This window comes from Corvus cornix, chromosome 1 (assembly GCF_000738735.6).
Source record: "Corvus cornix cornix isolate S_Up_H32 chromosome 1, ASM73873v5, whole genome shotgun sequence".
In the NCBI taxonomy this organism is placed as follows: domain Eukaryota; kingdom Metazoa; phylum Chordata; class Aves; order Passeriformes; family Corvidae; genus Corvus; species Corvus cornix.
Genome location: NC_046332.1, coordinates 57,692,347 through 57,717,597, shown reverse-complemented (window position 1 = coordinate 57,717,597; position 25,251 = coordinate 57,692,347). Strand labels below are relative to the sequence as shown.

Here is a 25,251-nt window from a genome sequence, read left to right as displayed (position 1 = left end):
AGGAGAGCGCGGCTTGAGCCCTCTCGGCTCCCGTCGCCGCCCTCCCTCCCTCTCCCGGCACCGCCCCATCCCACCCCAGCGGCGCGGCGAGTGGAGGGGAGTGCAGGGTAGCGGAGCGGCGGCGCTGCCGGGGGAGCGGCGATGTGAGTGCCGGGGGCCGGGAGGGAGCGGGCACAGCCCCTGCCCTGCGAGCCGGGGTCGGGCAGGGCCGGCGGCGTGCGGTGCGAGGGCCGGGCCGGGCCCCTGCAGGCCGTGGGGCTTTTGGGGGCAGTGGGGCTGCGGCCGTGCCCTGGCTGCGGCCGGCGACCCCCTCCCCGCTGAGCGAGGTGTTTCACTGTCGCTCCGGCCCCTCTGCTCCCCTCCGCCCTGCCGCTCTCTTGAGGTTGTTTGTTTCTGCTGCGCTGTCTTGCTCTTATCGCCCCAACACACGCCGGGCAGCTTCGCGTCCCGCCGGCGGCGCACTTGGCGTCCCTCAGCTCGGGGAGGGCTCCGGGGATGGGGCCCGCGGCCCCTCAACCTGCCCCCCCCGTACCCCTTCCCCCTTCCCTCCCTCCCTCTCTCCATTGCACTCCCCCGCACTCCCTCCTGCCCCTCTCCCCGTCCCCCCTGGCCTCCCTCCTTCCCTCTCTCTCCCAGGTCCTCCCACCTTGCGGCCTCCTTTTCCGCCTTTGGTTCTGGGCGAAACGTGAGGAGGAGAAGTGTCTGTGCCTTGGTTTTACCTGGCCATCACTACCTCCTTGAAGTCTTTAATTAGGGAATTTATGTTAATACCTGAGCACGTGTGGAGGAGGGGGATGTGTAAAAATCCCCGTGTGGTTTTTATTAGGTGAGAATGGCGTATAGAATGGTGTGTCTATTTGTTTGTTTCTGTTACTTTTCAAGATATCCTAACTTACCTGCTGGAAAAAAAAAATCTTAAGCTGGTCAAAAATTTCTTCAGAGGTCTGTCTGTGGGGCAGTACTTGATGGTGATCTGTGTGAGCCTGTCTTGCAGACTGGTACTATGTACAGCAGTGTTCTTAATTTTAGTTATGGCTAAAATTATACCTGAACAGATTCCTGACCCAATTTACATTGCTGGTTTTTTCCTCCCTTCTAATTCTTATCACATTCTTCCTGATATAGGCCATATCCTTCTTCTTCATCTACAGCAGCAGACCTCTGCTCTCAGGAGATATTCCTAACTTCAGATATTTAACTTTTGAAGGCTGACTCATGCAGTTCGCTTTAGGTTCCCTCTGTAAGGATGAAACACGCACCTAAGGAGTTCAATATGCTTCTGAAGTGTCGTTTTAGGATGCAAAGAGTGGTGTTTTGGAGATGACAGTTTCCATCTATTGACAGGGAGAACTGAGACAGCTCTATCTCACTATTTAGACAACTGAAGTTAGAGGAGATGACCTAGAGAATTGGAGCTCCATACATGCAGAAGGCTGTCTTCCCTGATATCTTTGTGCATTCTTGTATATTAAAAGTATTTCTGGCATTGGAAGTGGTTGAGTCACCGACCCTGGAGATATTTAAAAGATGTGTAGACACATCGCTTGGGGACATGGTTTAGTGGTGGATTTGGCAGTGCTGGGCTAAGGGTTGGACTCAATGATCTTAAAGGTCTTTTCCAGCCTAAATGATTCTGTGATTCTGTAATTTACAATTTTGAAAAGAGATCTGGCAAAGCAGATTCATGCCAATACAGGTCAGGCTGAGCAGCTTCTGCAGACTCTGCTCTCCATGGGATATCGTAATTTATATGTAGTTCACAGGGGGCTAATATAATGATAAAAAGAAGCAGACATTTGAGTTGTGAATTAGTATTTACAGAGGGATTGAAAAAAATATAACTGACTTGAAGGCCAGAAGAGCAAAGCCCTTCAGAGAAGTGCCATGTTTCATGTGAATGAAACTCCCATCCAGTTCTACCTTGCAGGAGCTCACATACAGACATATATTGTGTGATCTATTAGAAAGCCAACAAGCTGGGGTTGGGCAGAAGGACAGTCCCATGTACTCACTGTCAGGGGTGCTCTTTTCTTTACACCTTATTTTTAAATACCTTAAAAAAAAATTAAAGGGTATTTATCTAAGAAGAGTTTTTAGGGTACAGTTATTACACTATTAATGAACAGAGTTGCTGTGAATTACTGGGGAGTGTGAGTCATTAGGGACCATGGCACTGGGACCTACTTCACAGTACAAGAAAACATTTTTGACCTTCTCTGCCAATCTTAGCATTGCAATTTTAGGTCTCACCAGTACTGGGATATTTGAATTGGAATTAGCTGTTCTGGAATAGCTTCCCATGTGGAGGAGTGTCTGTTGTGAAATACATGGGATTTTTTTTTTCTTTTGTTTTCTTCTACTTCTTTCCATTACAGAAGCATTACCTTTGTTCAGAAGTACACAGTATTTCCAAATAGTGTTCAGAAATCGTAATGGATTCTGTCCTTTTGAGTGGCTGTTTTAGAACAGCCACAATGTTTATGCTGAATTAATTTGCTTGTGTAGTCAAAAACTTGAATCTTGCCTCACAAACGTGTATTGAAGGCGATGATGCATGTAGCAGCTCCTCAGTGCTCAAACTTGCAGAAAGCTATAAGATATTAAATTCTCGTAAAGTTTTTTGAGGTTGTAGATACTCAAACCAAGGAAGACTGCTATGCTGTTTTTTACCCCCAAGGGCTTCTAATTTGGACATCCCTGATACAAACCCCTTGCATCCCTGCCAGATTTCAAGTCAGATATTTTAGAGCAGAGCTATTCAAAGCAAATGGTTCCAGATTTTGTTTGTACAGTCAAATTCTTTTTCATTGTGTTCAGAACCACCTAAACCAGTTGTTTCTCCTCCCCCCTTAATTTCAGTACATGGTAGGAACAAAATCCTTCAGCCGAATTTCCAGGTAAAGTTCAGCAAAGCTATCTCAAATCAAGATGGCTACTTTATGAGGGTTTTTAAGCTTCCCTGTATAAGGAGAGCTGTTTGCACCACCCATTGAAACATTAATGGTACAGTAACTTGTGAGGAGAAGCACCCTGCAGGTTGAGGGTTCAGGGCCCTGGACTCCAGTACTTGAGTTACTCTGCAGGTTGCTTCCTGAACGTGGTTGACAGAACCTGTCCTTTTTGCATACTCCCAAACACGTGGTTCCTGCGCTGGGATGTGTAACCCGGTCACTGCAGCATAGGCTGCATGATTCTCGTGGCTCAAGAAATGAATTGTACAGAGTATAAATGCCTGAGTTTCAGTGCTTTCTCTCTGAGTTTCGTAATTTTCATATCTTTTGGAATGGCAAATGGGGCAGATGCTCTTAGTGCAGAGTTGCTACTTGTTCTTTCTTGGATTCTTGTTCACTCCGATGTTTTAAATGAATTTCAGAAATATTAAAATTGTTTTAACATTGATGCAATTTGCACTCTGCTGTTTGCAGCAAAGACTTTGGCATCTCATTGGTTTCAAAAAACCAGCTTGATGTTTGTTTCCTCTTTTTCCTTCCTTCCTTTTCCTTTAGCCCCCTAAATGTGCATTCTTCTTCTGAGTGGTGTGACCAGTAAAAGTTGAAAGAAAATCACTTTTCTGGAGGAGATGTAAACCAGTTGCGAGTTAGTACGGGATTTCCAAGTCTGGATGAGTCTACAGCAGCTTGTCCAGAAGTTGCCTAATACCCATCTGTATCAGTGCTGCCCTGTTCCCTGGTAGCAGGGTGCCAAGCTGACTTGCTCAGCCAGCTCTGGAAAGCTGGGCTCCAAACAGACTTGGTCAGAACCCTTCCCAGGAGTTAGAGCTTCACAGTAAAACTGGCACACCTCTCTGGGTCTGTGTCACCAAGCTGCCTTTTGGGAGCCATGCCTGGGGGCATGTGTGCAGTGCTGAATCTCAACCCTGCAAACCTGGGCAAGGCAGACATACTCTAGACTGTCTCCTCATTTTACTGAAAGGAAGAAAGGGAGTTGTACTGGTGGCTGGCTAGCTGGCCAGCTTTCTGGTCCATAGGAGACTGGCCCAGATGTAGAGCTGAAAACAAGAACCAACCTTAACTTTACTTCTGGCAGAAGACAAGGAGTCTTAAAAGCTGTACCATTCTGACTGCAATGACTTTATGAAATAACTGTGTTTCCCATGACTTGTGGGATATAATAATTGTGTTCAGTTATTCAAGAATAAAAAACATCTGTACTGCTTTAAGGGCATTTACTCTTAAGCCTGTATTTGTCAGATTGATAAAACAATCACAGACTTAAACAATTGTCCATGGAGCCCATAAAGCATTTGTAGCATCTCAATAAAGTGGGGTTTCACTTCAGTTGCTGCTCCTTTCCAAATATTCCTCCTTGGTTTGATCTCATGGCAGCACCATTGGAGCTTTGCAGGCTCTGTTGTTGTTGTAGTGGAAGATGTTATTCAATGGATATTTCAGCTGAGCTTGTTCTTTTTTTTTCCAGTGGTGTGAACTCAAGTAGAAAATATTTAAGAGAATTATTTGGTATATAAGATTCGTCATGCTCGTAAGTCACAGAATTGAGATCATAAGTTACACAATTAATTTCATTAATCGTGAAATGCAGGATTTAATGTTCTTAGGATATCTGCACACAGGACCACTTACATTTATTTCATATGTAACAATAGAGAGCCAGCTCCAGTTTTTATGAATACCAATAGGAGATGAAGCTAAAAAACTTTACCAGGATGTGGATTTGTACTGAAGCCACAGGTGTTCTCTCAGGTTCTTCAGAGTGATTATGTATAGCTACAGTGGTTTGCAACAGATGTGGCCAGCAGGATTTAGGAAAGAAATTGGTGTAAAATAGAGCTGTGAAAATATGGTTCGTCAAATTCTCAGGTCTTGACTTGTGGTGGGTGCAGCTGTACAGTCTTAATTTTAGCACTTACATTTGATTCTTTTGAAGAGAAAGAGCCTCCTATGTTAGGTTAAACTTGGAAGAAGGCAGAGGTTCTTGCACATCCAAAACATGCAGTGAAGCTTTTTTCTAGTTTATGTTTTCTGTCAAAATTGGTCCCTTGCCATAGGAAGTTTAACCCTGCATTTAGCTGGAAATTTATTGTAGATGATGTCAAAGGATTTAGAGACAATTCATAGCTCAAGTAGGAAAAAGGTTCTTGAGATATTTCTGAGCTTTGAATTTCTCCCTCCCACTCAGCTGGTTTTCCAGCCAGAGCATTAGATTACTCAGGCTTTGCCCCAGTATGTTCAGGTACAAGTCTCAAAAAACCACTTTTAATTAAATTTGTGACTAAGCAATCACACAGTTTTAAAGTACACCATTTAGGGATGAGTGGATTTCTGTTTAAATCAGGGAAAGCCCAGCTGCTTCCTTCTGGATTTCCAGGAAATTGCTCAAAAAGCTGTGCATTGCTAACACTCTATTGCTTATAGGTTGATACATTTTTGCAGAGTACATGCTTTGTACTTAGACTTTTAAATAAACATAGCCTCTTGGTAACTGTATTTTTGTGTGAAGCACTGGTGGGAGAGTGTATTTTGATACCTGCTTAAATTGTAGGAGTTAAGTTGATCAGGTCTGTTTCTGTAATTAAAGATCTGCTCACATGTATCATACGGATTGAGGGTGCTATTGTTGTGCATGGAAGAAGTTATGGTTTTATTGAATAAGAATGTCAGGAAGTATTTTCCTTGAACTTTGTACAGTCATCTTCAGACAAAAAGCCAAGTTTCAATTTTTCTGATGTTCTCAGTGTAACCTTGAATATTTTTTTTTTATTTTGCCCCTCATTCTTTCTCATTTTAACTTAAAAGCAAAGAAATCTGTTGCTCAAATGTGTTCTGCTGAACCAAAGTATTGTGTCTGTTTTTGCAAGCCAATGAGAAATAGAATTGTTTCTACACAAGTCTCATCTGGCATTAGAAAGTGGTTTTTGTTGAAGAAACAGCCATTGGAGGTTGTTGGTTTTATTGTTAAATACTTTGATATACTAACTTCTGAGCTCTGAAGAGTTTTCCCCAAGTTTCCTCACTTATCTAATTACATGGTTCAGAAATTCGTACATTTTTACACTGAAACATCTGAACAATTTACTACCATGTCTGTGACCCCACAGGTCAGAATCTGGTCTGGGATTCACTCTCCACAGTAGCTCAGCATTGTCCAGAACTGCACCTTTGTGTTGCTGAGTTCACTGTGTACAGTATCCAGCATTTTTATGAAAAACAGTGCAAGTTGCACTTTTCTGACCGTTCTGTGTTTAAATGGGGTATCTAGAGCTGCTTGTTTATCTCTGGCTTGCTTTGTCTTGTATCTCTGGTTCTTACAGCACCGCCTCACTTGTAAAAATTCTGCAGTTTTTGGAGGTCAGATGGTCAAAATCCCAATATTGAACTGTGCTTTATGAGACACAGTTGTTAATATATCTACTCTTACTGGCTCCCCAGACTTGGTTTAAAAAAAAAATAAAGAAAACCAAACTCTTAATATTTAATCACCCAAAGAAGATTAAATTTAGTTTCTGAAGATATATGTAAATATATACGAAAACCTGTGGCTTTGGTTATTGTTTCAGATTATATATCTTTTTTTTTCTTTCCCCAGGGCCGATTACTGGAAATCTCAGCCTAAAAAATTCTGCGATTACTGCAAGTGCTGGATAGCAGACAACAGACCTGTATGATGGTCTACCATACTATGTCCATTATTTGAGATATTAGGAATTTTAATTACAGGCTTTTCACATCAGTTTTTAATACTAGTCTTTTGATGCATGGGATTTGTTTTTATAAAAATGCCTTTGTAATACCTGTGATGCTTAAAATATATTACGTCAGAGCCAGATCCCCACATATAAGATGGTGTGTGCTGTTCTACTTGGCAGTACAGATAAGGACTAAATATCTGACCCTGCTTATGCTTTGAGTTCTGTGACTTAACATTTGGTCTGTCTTTGAACTTTGCCTGTGCCTGTCCTTCGCTTTCATGTGCAAGTAGAAAGCAAAACCTGGTATCTGTACTGTTTGTATGTGGTAGGCACAGTACAGCCAGGCCTCTGAGCTCTTAAAGCAGGTTTCTTTCATTTCACACAGCCCACGGAAACATTACTGGGTTACAGAAGCGTGTTTCTGACTTGCAGATGCCTTTTGCAGACTACTAGACACATTGGTGTCTTCCTTAGCAGAAAGTTTTGCATTCCTGACTGGATGCCAGGGGTGCTCCTTGAGCTGAGCTTCCTCTGGCTTACAGTAAGATACCTAATTAGCTCACATGAGCTGCAGGTATCTTCTCGGAGTAAGTGAAGAGAAATATGTGTCAAGGGAGGGATTTGAGTAACTTTATAAAGTCTGACTCTAAATGAGATGAGTCATCCTGGAATGCGCATCCTCTGCGCATCAGTTTGTGTACAGAAATTCTAGGGTTACCGGGTCAGGCTTAGGCATCTAGCATCTGAACATCTAAATGAGCACAGATGTTTTTATGTGAGAACCACATGAGGACTTCCACTGTTGTACCTGTGGGGAGCTTCTGAATTCCTTCCCGCTCCTACTGCATTCAGTCTTTCTGGCAGCTTTTTGGCTTGCAGACTTCTGTTATCCTTAGTTATCCAACTCTCCCACTTTGTCTTTTCCTCCTTCTCTCTCTCTTTTTCAGATTTTTGAACCTGCAGACTAGTTAAAATACATGAGATGTTTGTGAAGTGTAGTATAGTCTAATTAAGGGCAGTAGCTAATATTTGGAACACTGAATAACCCATATGGTTTTTAAAAGTTTGCATGAGAACAGGAAAAAAAAATCATGATGATACGTGAAAGGATAGCATGAAGAGGGAACCCAGATTCCCTGTTATTTGTCTCTAACATGTATGCTGAGCAGTATTATTTGAAAAAAATCTTATAAATATACTATGAGATTTTATTACACCGTTTTGGAGTGTTACTGATTTTTCATAATTTCTCTGTTGAATGTTTCTCAGTGTTTCTGTATTCCTATAGCCATTTTATAGCTGTAGTGTTCACTGTAAGTGTTCTCAGAGCAGGTTACATTTAGGTTTGTTCAACAAAATTTAGTCCAACTAAATTTTAAGTAACTAAAATGAACTGTTTAAAAATTGTATACTACATATTATTTTTCTTGGTTTTTTTCTTGCTTTGAAGAGCATTGAGTTTCATGAAAGAGGAAAGAATCATAAAGAAAATGTGGCAAAAAGAATTAGTGAGGTAACTCAAATATCTTAATTGCGCAAATGCTTATTTTTACTCTCTTTCATTATCAGATTGGTTTTCATTTATTCTCTTGGGTTTGTTTTTTTTTTGTTTTGTTTTGTTTTAGATTAAAAAGAAAAGCTTGGAAAAGGCAAAAGAAGAAGAAAACATGTCAAAAGAATTTGCAGCAATGGAGGAGGCTGCAATGAAAGCATATCAAGAGGATATGAAAAGGCTTGGAATTAAGCCAGGTAGTTCATGTAGCTGCCAGAAGATTAAAGACAGAATTGAAAGAATATTGAATAGGAAAGTTTTGTCTTAAGTTTAAGAACGAGAGAGGAGGTCTCCAGGACTGTTGCTCATTTAAAAAAAAAAAAAAAAGTCTTCAAAATGCCAGTAGTAGAAGTTGCAGTACAGAATATTTATAGCTATGGTATCCTGTGATCCATGGAGCAAACAAATTTGGAGCAGAAAAATTAAACAATGTGTTAACAGAAAATTAGGCTGTAGTTGGTACTTTGAATCAGCAGTGCAGCTTCCTTTGATTAATTTAATGTTTCACTTTTGCCAGTTGGAGGCTAAAGTTCCTATGAGTAGGAGAGGTTGGATTCCCACTGGTGTCAAACAGTGGAGATGAGAATCTCCTAGTCAGCTTGCAGCTCAGCAAGTACCTTTGTTCTGTACACTGAAGATATATTATCCTTTAAAAACAAGTTTGTAGTTTCAGGCTCCTGTAGAAGCTGTCTTTTTCGTAACTCTTTTGGTTTCTCTTTTGTTGTCGAGTTAGACCTCATTGGTCCTTATGGTTTTTCTCTTTGTTACTCATCATTTTAAATTTGGGCTTTGTTATGATGTTATAGCAGTGCAACAATGCAAGATTCTCTTAATATAGTTTTTGAAGTGTACTTGCTATGAGTATAATACTAATGATTTTCACTCATTAATGAAAATACTCGTAAGAATGAAATTTCCTATTTTCTGTTGTGCAAGAGCGACTAATATTTAAGTTCAGAATAGTACTCTTTTTTTAAAGGGCATTATTTTCTTTAAGATGATGTAGGTTCCAGTTCAACACAGAGTAAAATGCAGAGCAACACAGTGGAAACTAAAGGAAAGAAAGAAAAGAAAGAGAAGAAAGAAAAGAAAGAAAAGAAAAAAAAGACATCTCAGGATGCCTCAATGCCAGCAAAAATTGATACGAAGGAGTGGGTGCAAGGATTATCTCCTGAAGGCTATACATACTACTACAACACAAAAACTGGAGGTAAAAGCTACTGAGGAGCAAGTGCAGATATAATTACTGGATACAAGTGAGAAAAGACTATCTGCATTTCTTTACTCTGCTCTTTCAGTAGTAAGCTGATTATTGAAATGTGAACACTTAGATGGAGTTCTGGTATTTAACATCTGAGACTTGGACATCCAGAATTTCAGACTGGTTTTGCTGTTGATTAATAATGGAAGAATGCAGTAATTCCACAGTTTCTGGAAGTGTTTAGCCTGCCAGGGGTTAAGTATACAAAGATAGCTGTGTTCTTCCTGAAGAAGCTTTGTGATCAGGAATGTGAAATAAACTGATTGTGTCTTTCCACATTTACAGGTTTTATCTGACTTCTCTTGAGGAGCTGTGTGTTGTGATCTACTTTAGAACATAAAAGCAACCCTCTTTTATCATTAATGAGAATGTTACAAACTGTTTCTTATAAATTTAAGGATTGACATTAGTATTTACTGTAGCCTTTCATCATTTCATTTTATTTTTTTCTTTAAAACCAAAAATCCTGTATCTCTGTATCAGGCCTAGTAATAGAGTCTGGAGGGTTGTTAGTGCCAGTAAAGCCAGCTGCAATTATGATACTTTGGTTTATTGTTCATACCATGGTTTGGTCAAGGATTATTTATATTCCAGTGAGGTGTATAAATATTTTTTTTTATTATTTGTTTCTATGTGTACACACATCAGTGTCATATCCTTTAGATCTGCATATCCTTTAGATCTGTTTTTAGTAAAGATTATTAAATATAAACCAAATTGAATGAAATATGATTTTGTTTTTTAAGAATCACAGTGGGAGAAACCTAAAGGATTCCAAGGCAACTCTCAAAACTCACAAACGGTAATCAAATTATTCATATTTGTATTTGTCCTTGTAAACACTTAAATAATCTAACCAATTTGCAAGTCTTCTGGTTGCGGAAAATAAATTTTTTGCCCTTTGTAAACTTAGGAAAACATAATTTGAATATTTAGAATAATTTATTATAAACTGCAGTTTTACTATAGAAATCCTATTTGGCTAATTTCTCTGTCCAGGGAAGAGAAGTAATTACTGGTGGTTGGGTTCCTGCAGAATATACTTCTTTTATACTTCAGCCCATAAAATTGAAAGCTTTGAGGAAATTCTGAATAAATTCTGTTAAACCTTTTTTGAATGAAATGTAATTATAAAAGCTAAATATTACACAGTTGAAATAGTTAAGCCTTTATCTGAGGCAACACTGAGATTGCATTGTCAGGTAGTTGAAAAAAAAAGAATGCCCATTTTTTGTTTGCTTTACCATACAGTTACATAATAAATTGTGTTTTTACTGGGTTTCTTATGATCATGGAACCTATATGCAAGCAATTATTCATCATAATTAGTCATTTAGTATGTTACTTAATTTTTCTTATTTCAGGCACAGAAAAACTTGCGGAGTAGTTCAAAGGCAGAAAGATTTCTTATTATTATTAATGGGCTTTCCTGTGGTACTTACCACTCCAGGATTTTTGTGCTTTGCAGCATTAAAAACGGGATTTTTCCAACATTTCCTGTGATGTTACGTTTCCCTGTTTTCAAGATAGGTGTCATATGTACACTATGATTTGATGTCAGTTTTGTTTGGTTTGCCAGTGTTGGATTTTACACTAGAGTTCAAAAAAACCTGGTGTTTTCAGAGTGGTTGACATTCTGTAGCTCTGTATCATCACATGACGTGCTACTCTGGCTTTCTGATTTCCTTGTCCTGTGGGTTTGCACAAGTTGTTAATCAGCACTTCAACTTTATCTTTTCAGTCAAGGCATAGCGTTGCAATATTTAAAGCCAGTCTTATTGTAGCCTTCCACTGAAAGAGGTGGTCCTGAAACTAATCTTGTTTGGTCCTTGGGACACATTTATCCTGACAGTGCACTAGTTCAGGCAGTGAAGGCATCAGTTAGGTTAGTGCTTTGGAGACTTATTTCCTTGCTATCAGCATTCTGAATAATCAGAAAAAATGCCAACGTGGGGAGAGCAGATTGGGGGGGAGAAGGCACTCCCTTCTTGGCAACAATTTGAAGTTAGCTCATCCTAGCCATATCAGAAGCACACACCTTCAGCCCCCAGTATCTTAACACCACACAGCTGTATTTTGCCTTTCTTCCCTCACCCTGCTCAGTGACTTCGTCCTGTCTTGAGTTATTTTCGCTGTGGCTAAAAACAAGCATTTGATTGCTCCTTTATTTAGTCTGAGCTAAGGATATTGGGAACATTCCAGATCTCTAACAAGGACTCATTGCCCAGAAACTGAAAGGCATGCTTGCAATATATCGTGCAGTTGAGATTCAGGAGCCCTTCTGGTTTTACAGCACATTAGGTTGTTGTTCAGACTTGGTAAGAGGTGGGGAGAACAGAGTAATGAAGGGGCATGTTGAAGACTACCTATAACCAGTTAGACTGACAGTGTCCTTGTTAGGATTTATGTCATGGGACACTCAGTGTGCCTAGTGTCAGATATTGACTGAAAACCTCTATTATAGTTAAGACTGGGGTTTTTTAATCCTCTTTATACTTAAAATAAACTTTCCTTTTGCTTCTTTTGTCAAAACCAGCACACTGAAACTTCTGAGGACAAAACCTTGAGGAAACTTGATTCTGAAGGCTTTCTTGCCTTTTCCTGCTCTGAACTTGCCAGTACAATTTTATTGTGTTTACAGAGTGGATGCAAGAACTTCAACTTCTGATTTTTATTGTGTTTTTATTTAAAAAACCCAGCAAAGTTTTAATAAGAGTGTTAAGCAAATGTATAGGTGTGCAAAAGCCTGTCTGTATATCTCTGTATACACACAGACATTTATTAGTGCCAAGATAATGTATGGTGAAGTTGCCCAACACGGAGCTGGCCGTATTGGTGTTTAAGGAGCAGGGAAGTAGTTGTGTGTGTAAGAGGTGATGAAAACCAGTTTCTTAAGGAAAATGTTAGGGCATGGGTAATGACTGATTATATAGCTGTAGCTGATTCTGGGAAAAAAAAATTACATATCCACAAAGATATACCAGCAAGTTGTGCCACATTTCATGTTTATTTATTAATCAGTAGGGGAAAACAGTGCATTGTTGAAATTGGTGCTTTAGTAAAGAAGTAAAATTATTGGCATGCAAAGTTTGATTCTATAATTATTTGTTGTAATGTTCTGTTTTGGAATAAATTTTTATTTGTTTGTGTATATTTAATTTGTGATAGAATTTATTGGTATTGGTTTTCCGTAGCCCTCACAAAGACTTGAGTCTCCCAGAGAATTTTTTCAGCAGCCTCCACTAAAGACAATGACACAAATAGGAAATTACAGCCTCAGGGGTGAACATGTAAAATAATGGCCTATATAATAATTTAAACTGTGTGGCAACATCTATTATACAGCCTCATACTAATCATCCACTGTTTGAAAAATAATTGTGTATTGCATTAGCTGTATTTTAAGTTACGGAATTCCATCTCATTGGAGTCGAAGGGAGTACTTTCTAACAACGTTAGGGGTTCAAGCTTTAAAGCAGTAAGATGATCACAGACAAAAGGTACTTAGGAATTGAATAGATTTGTAAGTGATGCTTTGGCTGATCCTGAAGTCTTTTTCATGAGCTCTCCTGTGTCTTTTCCTAGGGAGCAGAGTGGGTAGAAGGTGTCACTGAAGATGGTCATACCTATTACTATAACACACAGACTGGAGGTAAGGAGAGCTTCCTTTCCAGTTAAGCTCTATTTCAGGAGAGAGGGTTTTCAGAAAAGCTTTTTGTTTTGCAAATAACTGCATTTTTTACTAAGTTTTGTATTTTTTAAGCTGCTGTCTTAGTTGAAATAAAATAGTTGCTTAAGTCAGCACTGCCTTTATAGCTGCATTGTCAGTCATAGCGCCTGGACATTCAACTTGTAATTCTAAACTAGGCATTGTTCTTTACTACATTTATATTGAAATTACAATTTGGAAACTAGAAAAGGGAAGGATTTTGTGTTGACAGGCATATAGGACTGAATAAGAATCTCCTAAACTTTTCCTCTTGCTGATGTAGCATTGATATGGAAGTCCAGAATCTTCTTTTTCCCATTTTTCCCCTACATGGGGAGCTTCATGGTAACTCCCTCAGAATAGCATCTGCTTTCTAAATCTGTTTGAATCATTTTAAGGTCAATGATGCCTCTCTGGAGAGCAAGTGATTTTTATGCTGGCTATGAATTTTCCTTCTGCAGTTGGGTATGAAGTGGCATTGCTAATGATGCCAAGAATAGGGGAAAACAAAACAAAACAAAAAAAAACAATCCAAAACCTTTCAGTTCTTCAATGGGCCACTCCCCTGCCCAAACGATTTGCAATTTCTTTTGAAAAGGAAGAGAGATGTTGGTTATTTTTAAACATTGCCTTCCAAGTTCAAATACATTTTATGACTATGTTTGCTGTTCTTTTAAGTACTTCATGGACATATGACACTTGGGAAGAATATGTTTCTAATCGTCACATTTGGCAGAATTTTGCCTTTTGAGATTGCAAGTTGATCCCTTTTTTTTAAAGCTGTAAGTAAGAGTCTTGGGATTGCTTTAAAATTACTTCTCTGTTCTGTTAACAGTAATCCCATCCTCTGAAGACAAGACAAATTTTTAACTATTATAAATAGTTAAAAGTGTCTCATGTCAGACATGTAGCTTAGGGGACTGATGGCTCCAGGCTTGGTGCTACGAGTCGTGCTTTGGGAGGCTGCACCTACTCCACTCTGTACCTGGGAAAGTGAACTTGCTCAGTTACTAATCTGAAGCAGGTGACAGCAATACCCTTAAGAGACTGCGCTGTTCATGCAGCAGCCATTCGTTGCCAGTTTCCTACATTTTTACTTCTTCAAGACACATCTAGGCACTTACATGTTGTGTTGTCTGCAGTTAGGAAAAAGTGTAGGTTTTTTTACATCTGAAAGCTTATATAAAATTCTAGACTGAAAGTTGGTGTACTTTTGCCTTATTCTTACTAAAACCAGTTTTAAGACCATTGAGTCAACTTTCATTTAAATATTTCTTCTCAGTATATTTACTGGAATGCTACTTTTAAATTGAAAATGGGGATATATGTGTATGTTCATGTTCTGTACATACTTCCATGTCTTTTCAGGTTGATGTTTGTATTTCCTTGTTTGCTTGAGAGCTCTTTTCACTTGAGACCTAACGTTACCATGCAAAGTAGCACTTGAAAGGGGTCTAGCTGTCTGGAGACCTGAGGCTTACAGTTACCATTCTTTACTTTATCCTGTCTTTATAATCACTGAATAGCTCAAATCAAATAGGCACATCTAGAGGGCAGTAAATTTATTTGTCTGTCCTCTGTAAGGATGAGAGGGACCACAGTCTTGTGGGTCACGGTTCACCATGTGTGATACTTTTTGTAAGAGCTAATTAAAACAAGCTTTTTCAGCAGTGAACTCAGCTGTCATGACTGTGTTTCTGCTGGGAAGAAATGTTATCTTTCTGATTATGGTTATTAAAACAAATGTACCAAACAAAGGCAAAAGCCTTTTGCTAAATTATTTGCTGTATTTTTGCATAAGGCAGCACTGCTTCTGAAAGGTTATGTTGTCAAAGCAATAACAGATCAAAATGAGAAGCATAAATAATGTGGTTGTTCAAATGTCTTGGACAGTATCCACATGGGAGAAACCGGATGGTTTTGTTTCCTCTTCAAATGAGAAGGGTCAGCATGACAAGCCTGCTGAAACAGAGTCTGAATCAGACTCAGAAGATAGTGAGAATGAAGCAGAGAGTCCAGAAACAAACTTCAAGGTAGGTTTTTTTCAGATTTCTTTTGCATACATGATCTTATACTAGAAAATTATAACTATATCTTTTATGGTTTTTTTGGTAGGCTGTACTCACTGAAAGGAGATTAAAACATGTGACTGAAAGTAAAATTTTGCACTTCTTAATAAAATGAATCTTTATTCAATTATTTGGCTCATTAGTGGCCCTGTTACAGAATAGAAAGCATGATCTTTCCTTCAACTTGCCAGAAGTATCTTGAATTCTACAAAAAATGTGGTGTTCTCTGAGAAAGGTCACTGCCATCTCTCTGAAATAATCCACAAAATGGTTTGGATTTCAGTGTGAGGATGACTTCAGCCTTTCATTGGTAAATGTGACTGCCATTAGACCTTCAGGGAATGCTTTGGACTGAAAATGGCATGGTTGTAGTTTCCTTATTAAATTGAGAAAAAACATAGACAGCTTATAGTACAAAATCTCTATCAATTACATATTTAAAACATAAATTTAAGATAAAGAGTGTGATAATGTCTCTGGTTGGGTTAGATGGTTTGCCTGGAGCTGTTAATTTAGAATGGACAGAGACAGTTTAAATACAAAATGTATTCCTAGGCAGGTGATAATTGTAAAACACATATTTTTGTATCACTGAATCATTATAAACTGCTACCAGGTATTAGCAATAAAGTGTGTGCATCTGCACGTAGAGAAAGTTGCATGTGAATTTTTTCCCCTTTATTTTAAGATATGCTAAGCTTTGTTTTCAGGTCAGTTTGTGAGTTTAATAACTTCAGCCTTGGTAGATGGGATTTTCCAACTTTAACTTCTTGTAACATTCAAGATTTTTAAATCTGTAAAGCTCAAGAAGAAAAATTTCTAGATTTCTAGATATCACAATATGAATTTATTTTTTCAAGTTACCCTTGGTTGAAAAATGTGAATAGTAGATAATAAGTAGATAATAATAGTAGCAAATTAAAAGATGTAAAATAAAGCTACATTGTGTTTTTATTTAGGCATTTTTGCTTAAGATGGGTTTTTTCCTCTTTAGAGGAAAGGAGATAATGGTGAAGAATCAGAGGAAGGGAAAAAATCTCCTAAAGCTAAAAAGTTAAGCCCTTATGGGAAATGGCGAGAAGTTAAGTCAGAAGAAACCGTGGATAAGGAGGAGAGTACATCAGCTTCCCAAGAAACTTCTAGTGATGGATCTAACAAGACCAACCCTTACGGAAAATGGAAAGCACTTAAGGAAGTAGGGGAAGAACAAGAAGAAGAAGAAGCAGGGTGAGTATTTTTTTACCATCATTATTTTCATAATGTTGTTTTCAAGAACTGAAGCTTTTTCTTCTGAATTCTGGCAGAATTAGCACAGCTGTGATTGGAAATGTTGCCCAAATACAATTCTTTTCACAGTGATTATTTTAAGTAATAGCTCTCCATTACAGGTAGAGGTGGTGTTTTGGTTTTTGTGCAGAAGTTCACCATGAGTACAAAGTAAATTGAAGTGATTTAAGAATCAGTCATGCGCTGTTTTTTCAGAGGCTGAGTATCAAATATTTAAATGTTGTTACTCTAAGCTTATGTTCCTTAACGTCATCTCCTCCAACAATCTGGTTCAGCTGCCCCAGGAGCTCCTATGATCCTATGATCTCTCATTCTCTCTCTCTCTCTCTCTCTCTCTCCCTTCCGTGTCAGACCAATGAACTGCAGATGTTTTCATGAAGTGCATCTGATCAGAAGGGTTGTTTTGTTTTCTGCATAATGCCTGAGGTGGATCTTTTTTTTTTTTTTTTTCCCCTTGTGAAGTATGCTCTTTAATTGTCAGCTTCTTGTTGTGGATCCTGCAAGGAGTCTGGCAACAATAGGCTTTGGAGAATGAAAAGAGTATTCTTCCTTATGCTTACTCCATTCTCCAACATTTTAGTTCTAAATTATTTAGCAGGTAGACCTCCAACAGTGTTCATACAAAATTAAGCACTGGTGCACTTCTTGGAGATGATAATGTTCACATAACACCTCCTGTATTGGGCCAGCTAAACTGCTCCTTGACTCCTGAGCTGAAAAATTCTTCTGGGTTTTTGGAAAGCACTGTGTAGTAAAAAGTGCTTTCATCTATTGAACCTCATAGACCAGTCTGTACTTTAACAGGCTTGAGATGAGCACATGTGTCAATGAGACAAATGCAGTTGTTCATTATTTTCTTTAAATTCAGTCTAGGCACGGTGCCAGCCACTTCCAGGAGGTTTACATTTTTGGGATACTGCAACAATTGCATTTTCTTGACTTGCCATCATTCTTGTGGCGCCAGTTTGGGTGCTTGAGCGGATCTATGTCTTCCTAGAAGCATGGGACCCCAAACTGGGCATAGTACACGAGCTGACATCAGACTAACACTTGGTAGTAGCAGAAGTATTCTTGTATGGATTGGCCAATATCTCTGCAGCAGTGTTGTGCTGGTGTGATAGCTGTGATTTAGGTACCTTCCTGCCAACTCTTCGGTTCTTCTTCTGCGTATGTTTGTGCCATAGGTTATCCTTGTGGAACACGGTGTTTTGCTGCTGACCCCTTAAAACAGATAGGTGATTTTCAGTTGATGTCTTTGATTTGTTTGGACAGTATTGGCTGTGATCCTGCCCTCCAAAGGCACCTCTCCCAGCTTAGGGTCACTGTCTGATTTGGTAAGCTGGGTCTCTCTTCCGTCATGCAGTCCCTTCAGGATGGATGCTTGAGGAAAACAGCTCAATGGTGTTTTGGCAGTGAACCACTGCTATTACTCACTGTCTACTGTCTTTCAATATTCTTAAATTTACAGACATACAGCCCTGTTATCTCTTGCAGGACGATGCATGCTTGGGCCATGCTATAAGCTCTGTACAGAATGAGGTGTTAGTTTGTTACTTTTTACAGCTACCCACACAGAAGAAACAAAGAATGTGGGTTTTTTTCTTGATGCCTGTCATGATGATGACTAGAAGACTGCATCTAGCTCAAAGCTGTTTTGTCAAATAAAAATAGCTGTTGCTGTCTGCAATACACCATGTTGTTTTCTCCATGTACATTAACGCTTTTAAATTTCCCTGTCTTGTCCCAGTGAAAAAGTGGACCTGGAGCTTCCAAGTACAGAGAGTGACAATGTGGCACCCCCAGTGCTAGAGGATCCAGAAGAGGAAACAGTGATATTTAGGGAGAAGACAGTCACCTCCCTTGGAGACCTGACAGAAGGGGTGCCAACATTTAAGAAGAGGAAATTTGAAAATGGAAAATCTAGAAACTTAAGACAAAGACTAAGTGATCAGTAATACTTAACAAATCATTTTAGATTCTGTTTAAGCTAGAGTGAATCAAAAGTTTAATATTTTGAACAGGCTTTTATAAAGAAAATATTGGATAGAAGTTAAGAATTTATAGGTATTAAAACATATGTGAGTTTAATATTTTTTTATTTTATTTTGATGTGATTGGTTTTGGAATGGAAGTTTGTGTTAAATTACTTATGCAATATTGTAAATACATGTATTCTTTATTTTAACCATGCCATCCAAGTTGTATTTGCTCTGTGTGTGCTGTTTTAAATACATTTCATAAGGTTTTTTACTCCTTTTCTAAGTATGTGAGAATGTAGTAATCCTTAATCTGACAAAAATGAAGCAGACCTTTTATTTTTAGAGAGGAACTGGTTCAATAGCATATTGTAGTAAAATCATCCTTCAAGATTGTTTATGTGGTGTAGTTTCTCCACTAATGAGTAAAATATTGTGCTTACTAACCTTTGTCTGATCGCTTGCAAAAGAGTGGGTGGTGAGACTGCCAACATTTCAAACTGATCATTTGGGAGCTTTTTTTAGAAGAGTTATTCACATCAGTGCCACCCATTCCAAATAATGTTCTGAAAAATTATTTGTGTATGTGCATGATAAATGTATTACACCTCTGCAGAAGATTTAACCCTGATGAATCCTAACTTGTAGTAACAGCACCAGAGCCACCCCTGTTGGAGTAGACATTTCTGTCATGTTTTCCTGTCTCCTTCTTTCTTGTTGTCTACTTGAATTTTTCCTTCCTTTTACTTACCAAGTTTTCTTTTTTAGTCTTGCTTTCTTTTTGTCTCTTTCCCAGCAAAAAACCACTTGCCTGATACTTTAATGAAAAAATACTTTAGAGACTTGGCCCTCCTACAGCATACAGGACCATTTTTGAGGTAGTTGTGTTTTTTCTGTTGATAAGAAGCGTGTGTTTTAGGGTTGCAGTGTTTGATAAATTGAGAGGGCCTAAGTATATTGAAGCTTCATCATTCTCAGTACCATAGGGGAGGAAAGCAAAAGATCAGCAGAGCTGATGGCAGTGGAGTCCAAGATGACTTTGACATTTTCTTAAGGATTGTAGATTTGATTTCTTCACTTGGTGGGATTGGTCTGCATTTAGCATCACCAGGATTCGTTGTCTGTGTAAGAATATAGCAGCACTCATTGCTCCTCTAGCCATCAAACAGTGAACTATAAAGGTCCAAATAATGAATCTGTTAAAAAATACTTCTCTATTCTTAAAGCTTACAGTGTTTTGTTCAGGAGAGTCTCAGTCAAAAAAAAAGGAGTGCAGTTAAGATAGTTGTCAAGAGTCCGGCAAAATAGAGTTGGTAACTGCTGAGCTTGAATTTCTTTGAGAAAACAACTATTAATCTGTTGGATCAATTGAGAAAGGAGTGCAAGACAGGGAATCTGGCTTATTGTGTATTACAGTGGACGCTGAAGTCCCTTTTTCTATTTTGTGACTTTTACTCTATGTTTAGAAGAAAATTAAGTATTGTATTTAAACCCATGCATTTCCTTGGCTTCCTCAGGGTTGCTGTATTTTGTCTGATGTTTGTTCTGATAAATTTCAATGTGTACTGTAATATCTGACCCTGGATTACCATTTAGAGATGCAGGACACATGCAGGATGCTTCAAAGTCGTAGATACAGGAATGTACAATGTGTACTCCAAGGAGAGGGTTTCTTAATCAGATTTTTTAGGATATGTTCTTACTTGACCATTACTCCGGCATCCAGGAGCCTGCTCTAACTTGAAGTCTCATTGTGTTTGTGGCCAGTTTACTCTTCCAATTTACACAAGTCCTGCCCTTGAGCTAAGTAGCTTTTCTTCATCTTGAATCCATCACATCTTCTCTCTTTGAAATCACAAACGAAGTCCTTGTGTGACAGGACCTTCAGTGTTCCACCAGCGCTTCTCTTCACCCTTTCCAGCCTGAGTCTGCCTGGACTACGCTTGCCTAGATGGGTTTCCCTGGGCTAGTTTACCTGAATTAAGGCCGTGCATAATGTCACCAATACTTCCTTAGCATATTGGAAGTCACTCTTGATATGTCCCTAAATCTCATTTGCCTTTCACATGACCCCATCACGCTGTCTGCTATGGGCGCCCTTACCAGTGACCCACCACTACATCTGATTCTCTCTGCTCCTTTGCTTTCACCAGCTGCTGAGTTACCAGCTGGTCATGCTTTCCTTCCAAGCACAGTTCTTTTTCTTCCTAGACGTATTTTTGTACTGCTGTACTCCTCCTTCTGTTACTCCAAGCCTAAAGTGTATACATTTCATTATGATTTCTGGAAAGTTATTTTTTGTTTGTTAGTACAGTTTTATCAAGTAGTGCAGGGTTTTTTTGTAGGCTTCACTTTTAATATCCTCTGAGGAGGATAGCTTTCCTCTTTTAGTGAGGTACCCAAAATATTAGCGTCTTTCCTTTAAAAAGTTTTGTCACTTTGAAGTGGTCACAGGCAGTGATTTAAGATACCTGTAACTAAATCTCTCGAGCAGATGCTTAAAGACGTCTGAAAATGAGTGTTCAAAACTTGTTTCCTTGTGGAGCTGCTGTTAGTTGTAATATGAACCAAAGGTCTTTGTATTGCGTTAAATAGACAAACCAGAACATTAGGAAAAAAGATAGTTTTCTTTGCTCACAGCTAGTAAAGTTAGTTTAAATACCATACGTGTGGCTTTAGCTGATGTGACTTTTAAAGCCTGCATTTCACAAAGAAGTAACAGCACTTTGCTCTCCACTACCTCTGAAAGTCAGAGACCAGTTAATTCTTTGTTCTTAAGTTACAAAAAGGGCCAGTTGAATGAATTTTGGTATATCTGAAGCCATTGTTTAATTTTGCACCATGCTGTTATTCAATTTCCTTGCTGTGTATCTAAATCAAGTATTTCTTGCTCCACAAAAAAAAAAATACTGTCTTGTGTGAGATTTAAGGCAGACGCTGCTTTTCCAAGACATCTGTTTTGCACTGATCTCTCTCCTATCTCCCTGCAAGTCTTCTGCTTTTGGATTTTGCTGTAGGAACCCTCGAGGTGTTGCCACAGTTATGCTCCTCATCTGCTAACCCTTCTTTGGGCTGCACTGCCTTTTGACAAAGGAATGTTCCTTTTGCTGGTTCGGCAGAGTGTTTTCTTTTCTGGCTGATGTATTTTCTATCATGCAGTGTGTTTTTATCTGCTCGCCTGCTTTTATTGCAAGCTCCTTGAGTGAGGACTGCACCCTTGGTTTTATATGATGTCATAGACATTATTAGCAATACGAGGAGAGCCAGAGAGCAGGGGGGAGTCATTGCAATTTCTGATGATGATTTCTTCTGTGTGGTTTCGAGCCAGTCAATTCACTGCTCTGTATTTTTCCTTCCTTGCCTCATGTTTTCATCCACCTTGTCTGTTTAGAAAGGCAGCTTCACAGTGTAAGATTTGTGTGTGTTTTTACAGCAGGGCCTGCCTGAAGTTGGTGATGCTCTTAGAAGCAAACATAATTGCATATATGGAAAAAAGAAAAATTATTTTGTTGGGCATTTGCTATGCCAGGAGCTGTGCAGAGACCACTCAATTTTACCCATGTTATAGAATAATCCTTGTTCCTATTTAGGCTAAAACATTTTAATCCTTCACCTGGGGATTTGCAAATTGAAATCCACACTTTCCTAAAAGAGTAAAGTTTTGTTTGACCCTCATAGATAAAATCTGCCTGCAGCATCATCCAGTCCCAATATTCAGTTTTAGAAGTGGCAGGGCTGGTTATGACATGGATCTGAGTTAAATTCACTAACCTGTGCATGTATAAAATACTTTTTTTTTCTTCCCTGAAGGAGATTTTATTTCAGTGCAAATTGTGGCATCTCAGAAAGGGAGTAAAAAACTATTTCATGCTGCTTGGTTTCTTTGATTTGTTTTTTGAGTTGTGTCTCCCCTTTTTTAGTACTTATTATTGCTGTCTTCCTCGAATTGTCTTCCTCCAGTATTCCCAGATATGCAAATCTCTGTATCACCGCTGTGCCGTGTTTCTGGTGTCCTCCACCTTCTCCCCTGCTCTGCTGAGATTTCCAGAAAGCTTCGTGTTCTTCTGTAGCCACCCACCGTGTGTCCAGGTCCTGGCTCCCACGAGCGCTTCTGTTGCCTGTTTGCACTGTGCCCTGAAGAACCCTCTCTGTTTTCCAACAACACACAGGCTATTTCAAGACTTGACTACATGTGCTCTTTTGATTTCCGTGATAATTCCTTTTCCCAAGACTCATTCCATTCCTCGTACAGGGCTTGCAGCCCTTAGATCCTTCTGCTTGTTTGTACAAAAGCTGTCTGTATACCTCCTGCTATCAACTGTGGCAACACTTGGGTTCTGTTTTGTCAGCCAGACCTCTTCAGTCTCTATCTACCTCTTAAGTCCCCCAGCCTTCTACCTGGTAAATTATTTAACTTAGAGATTGTGTTAACCATTTGTGTGATTAACAGGTTTAGCTTTGTGAAGTGTTTCAGGATAGAACTTGAATAAAAGTTTCTGTACAAAGCAAAAAGTGTTGCAAATTATAATCTCAAAAAGGCTAAATTTGCCCAAGAGGATTCCCGGAGAGCCAGGTTTCAGAGATTCCTAGAGAATTTGAGGAATTCCCAGGATTCCCAAAAGCATATTTGATTTTACCTGTAAAACCAGAAATAGCCTATGTTAAAAACCAGCAGACAGCGTTGTACAGACCACAGGCTGGAGACAGTGGATTTTAATGGCTTGCTTGGGGTGATTGAAAAGTATTTGTTTTAGTTTATAAGTAATATCTGCAGAGTTGAACAGCTGGTTTCTCTTGAACTGCTTCTCAGTTGCAATTACAAAATATTGCAAGCTCTTGAAGTGGAGTTTATATAAAAATACTGAATAAAGCTTTCATTTGAACAATCTGTGTTACCATTGTGCATCTGTTCAGGGGGTTTAGGCAGCCTAGGAGATTTAGGGGTGCATATTCTGTTCAAAATGGGGCCTGAGATAAATATAAACTAAAATAGGTCTGTAAGTATGGAAATGCTTCTTAAGAGAAATACTTGTATTTTGTGGCTACCAACAGAGTGTCTGTGTGTGTTCCTGTAGCGCCTTAAGCAGTAACTGGAAATTGGTTTATTCTGTGCATCAATTATGAGTAACAAAAACCCTGGGTTTAAATTTTTAATTTAAAAATTTTTAACTGAGTTCAGGTTAAGGTTTGTTGCAGTTACTATTAGCAACATTCAGAATAAAGCTGAATATATGAGCTTTTTTTAATATAACTGACTGTGATTCAGTATTACATATTTGCTGGCCTTAGGAGCAATGAGCAGTGCCCTGAGAATCAGATACACACTCGATGACTCAATGAAAGCAATTGAGGTGAGGTACCTGGGCTGCCCTCCTCTTGCAGAGGGTAAACATCCATCTCTCCACTGCCATGGAAGCGCTACTTCCAGGCACACAAAGCTTTTGTCTGGCTTCCCTCCTGGCTGGGTGAGATGCTGCTGCGTGAGACCTCAGCAGAGAAATGAAAGAGATCCAGGACTACCTTTCATACCAATCAGCAGGATCTGCAGAGCGGTGAAGCCGGTGCCTTGCACGAGCTGTAACGTGACGTCTGTGGGTAAGGTCTCGGTTCCCCAGATGGTGCTGAGGGGAAGCCAGGCGGAGGGGTGGTAGTTTATGTTTGTTGTAACACTATTTGACAAGGAAAGCTGCAGAAGGCTGTTTTTAGCAGAGGAACCTCCTCTTGCTCTGTTGTGCTGTCCCCCGGGGCTGTTTGTTTCTCCCCAAGAAACTGTTTTCCCTTTCCTCCCTGTGCTTTGTTACTGTAATTTTTCCTGCTACTGATTTCACTGCTGAAAGTCCTGATTGCTTGTAGGAGCCAAAAAGCCCAAGCTGAGATATTCCATCCTGAAAACACCTCAGAAATAGCAGTGTTGTGCCACACATCCATTCCTTGAGGAGAGGTGCCAGGTCATGGTCAAACAATCTCTCAGCTTTCAGCTCTTATATCCCACAGAAAGACTGGGGTGGAAGAGCTTAGAATAAAATATGGCTTCAAGTATTTTTTAAGTTAGGAGAAAACAGTTTCAAATAACATGTTCTCAATGAGGAGAAGCAAATATACCTGGTTTTAGTAAAGCAGAGCATTGCAGGCAGTGGCCTCCTGTAGAAATGTTTCCGCTCTATCCCAAGCTGTCGTAGCCGTATTTTTCTCACACACACATGTATACGCAATTGCAGGAAAAGCTTAGGACAAAGACCCCTCAGGATCTCCTGGGCCAGGCTGGCAGAAGGAGCTTAGCTTCTAAATTTCAATACCTACAATTGGGGCATCCAAAACTTAGTAAAGAGGGGAGCTGCTGTCTGGTTTCCCTTTTTTTGTCAGTCTGCACAAAACCACCAACAAAAACAGGCTACAGAAAATTGATCAATCACAAATGTCCATAAGGTCCTACAGAAATATCACTATCTTTCTTCCAGTAAAATAAACTAGGCTCATATTTTTAAGTGTTTCAGTGATTTTTCATAGTGAAGAACTTCATAGGCACTAACTAATCCTGGAAGTGGAATCTTATTATTTAAAAATTTTTAAGAAGTTTCTAAGATTGTTTGAGAGATACAATTAATAAAATAAATTGGTTAATTTAATTGCATAATGAAAGTGAGCATGGTAATTGGATAACCATGTTAGCTGGATATTCTACTACAGCTGATCATATTAGTTATTGCCAGTCTGTCGGCACTGCAAGAAG

At 39.2% G+C, this 25,251-nt stretch overlaps 1 protein-coding gene across 1 annotated transcript; it reads left to right on the top strand.

Moving 5' to 3' along the window:
* The first annotated feature begins 48 nt into the window (after positions 1–48).
* WBP4 (WW domain binding protein 4) lies at positions 49–23,407 on the top strand. Its single transcript, XM_039568292.1, has 11 exons — positions 49–143; positions 6,565–6,637; positions 8,118–8,180; positions 8,293–8,416; positions 9,217–9,429; positions 10,227–10,282; positions 13,066–13,132; positions 15,083–15,222; positions 16,253–16,485; positions 18,293–18,496; positions 22,482–23,407. Coding segments are annotated over exons 1-11 (1,254 nt in total). The 5' UTR covers positions 49–141; the 3' UTR covers positions 22,561–23,407.
* Positions 23,408–25,251: the final 1,844 nt, after the last annotated feature.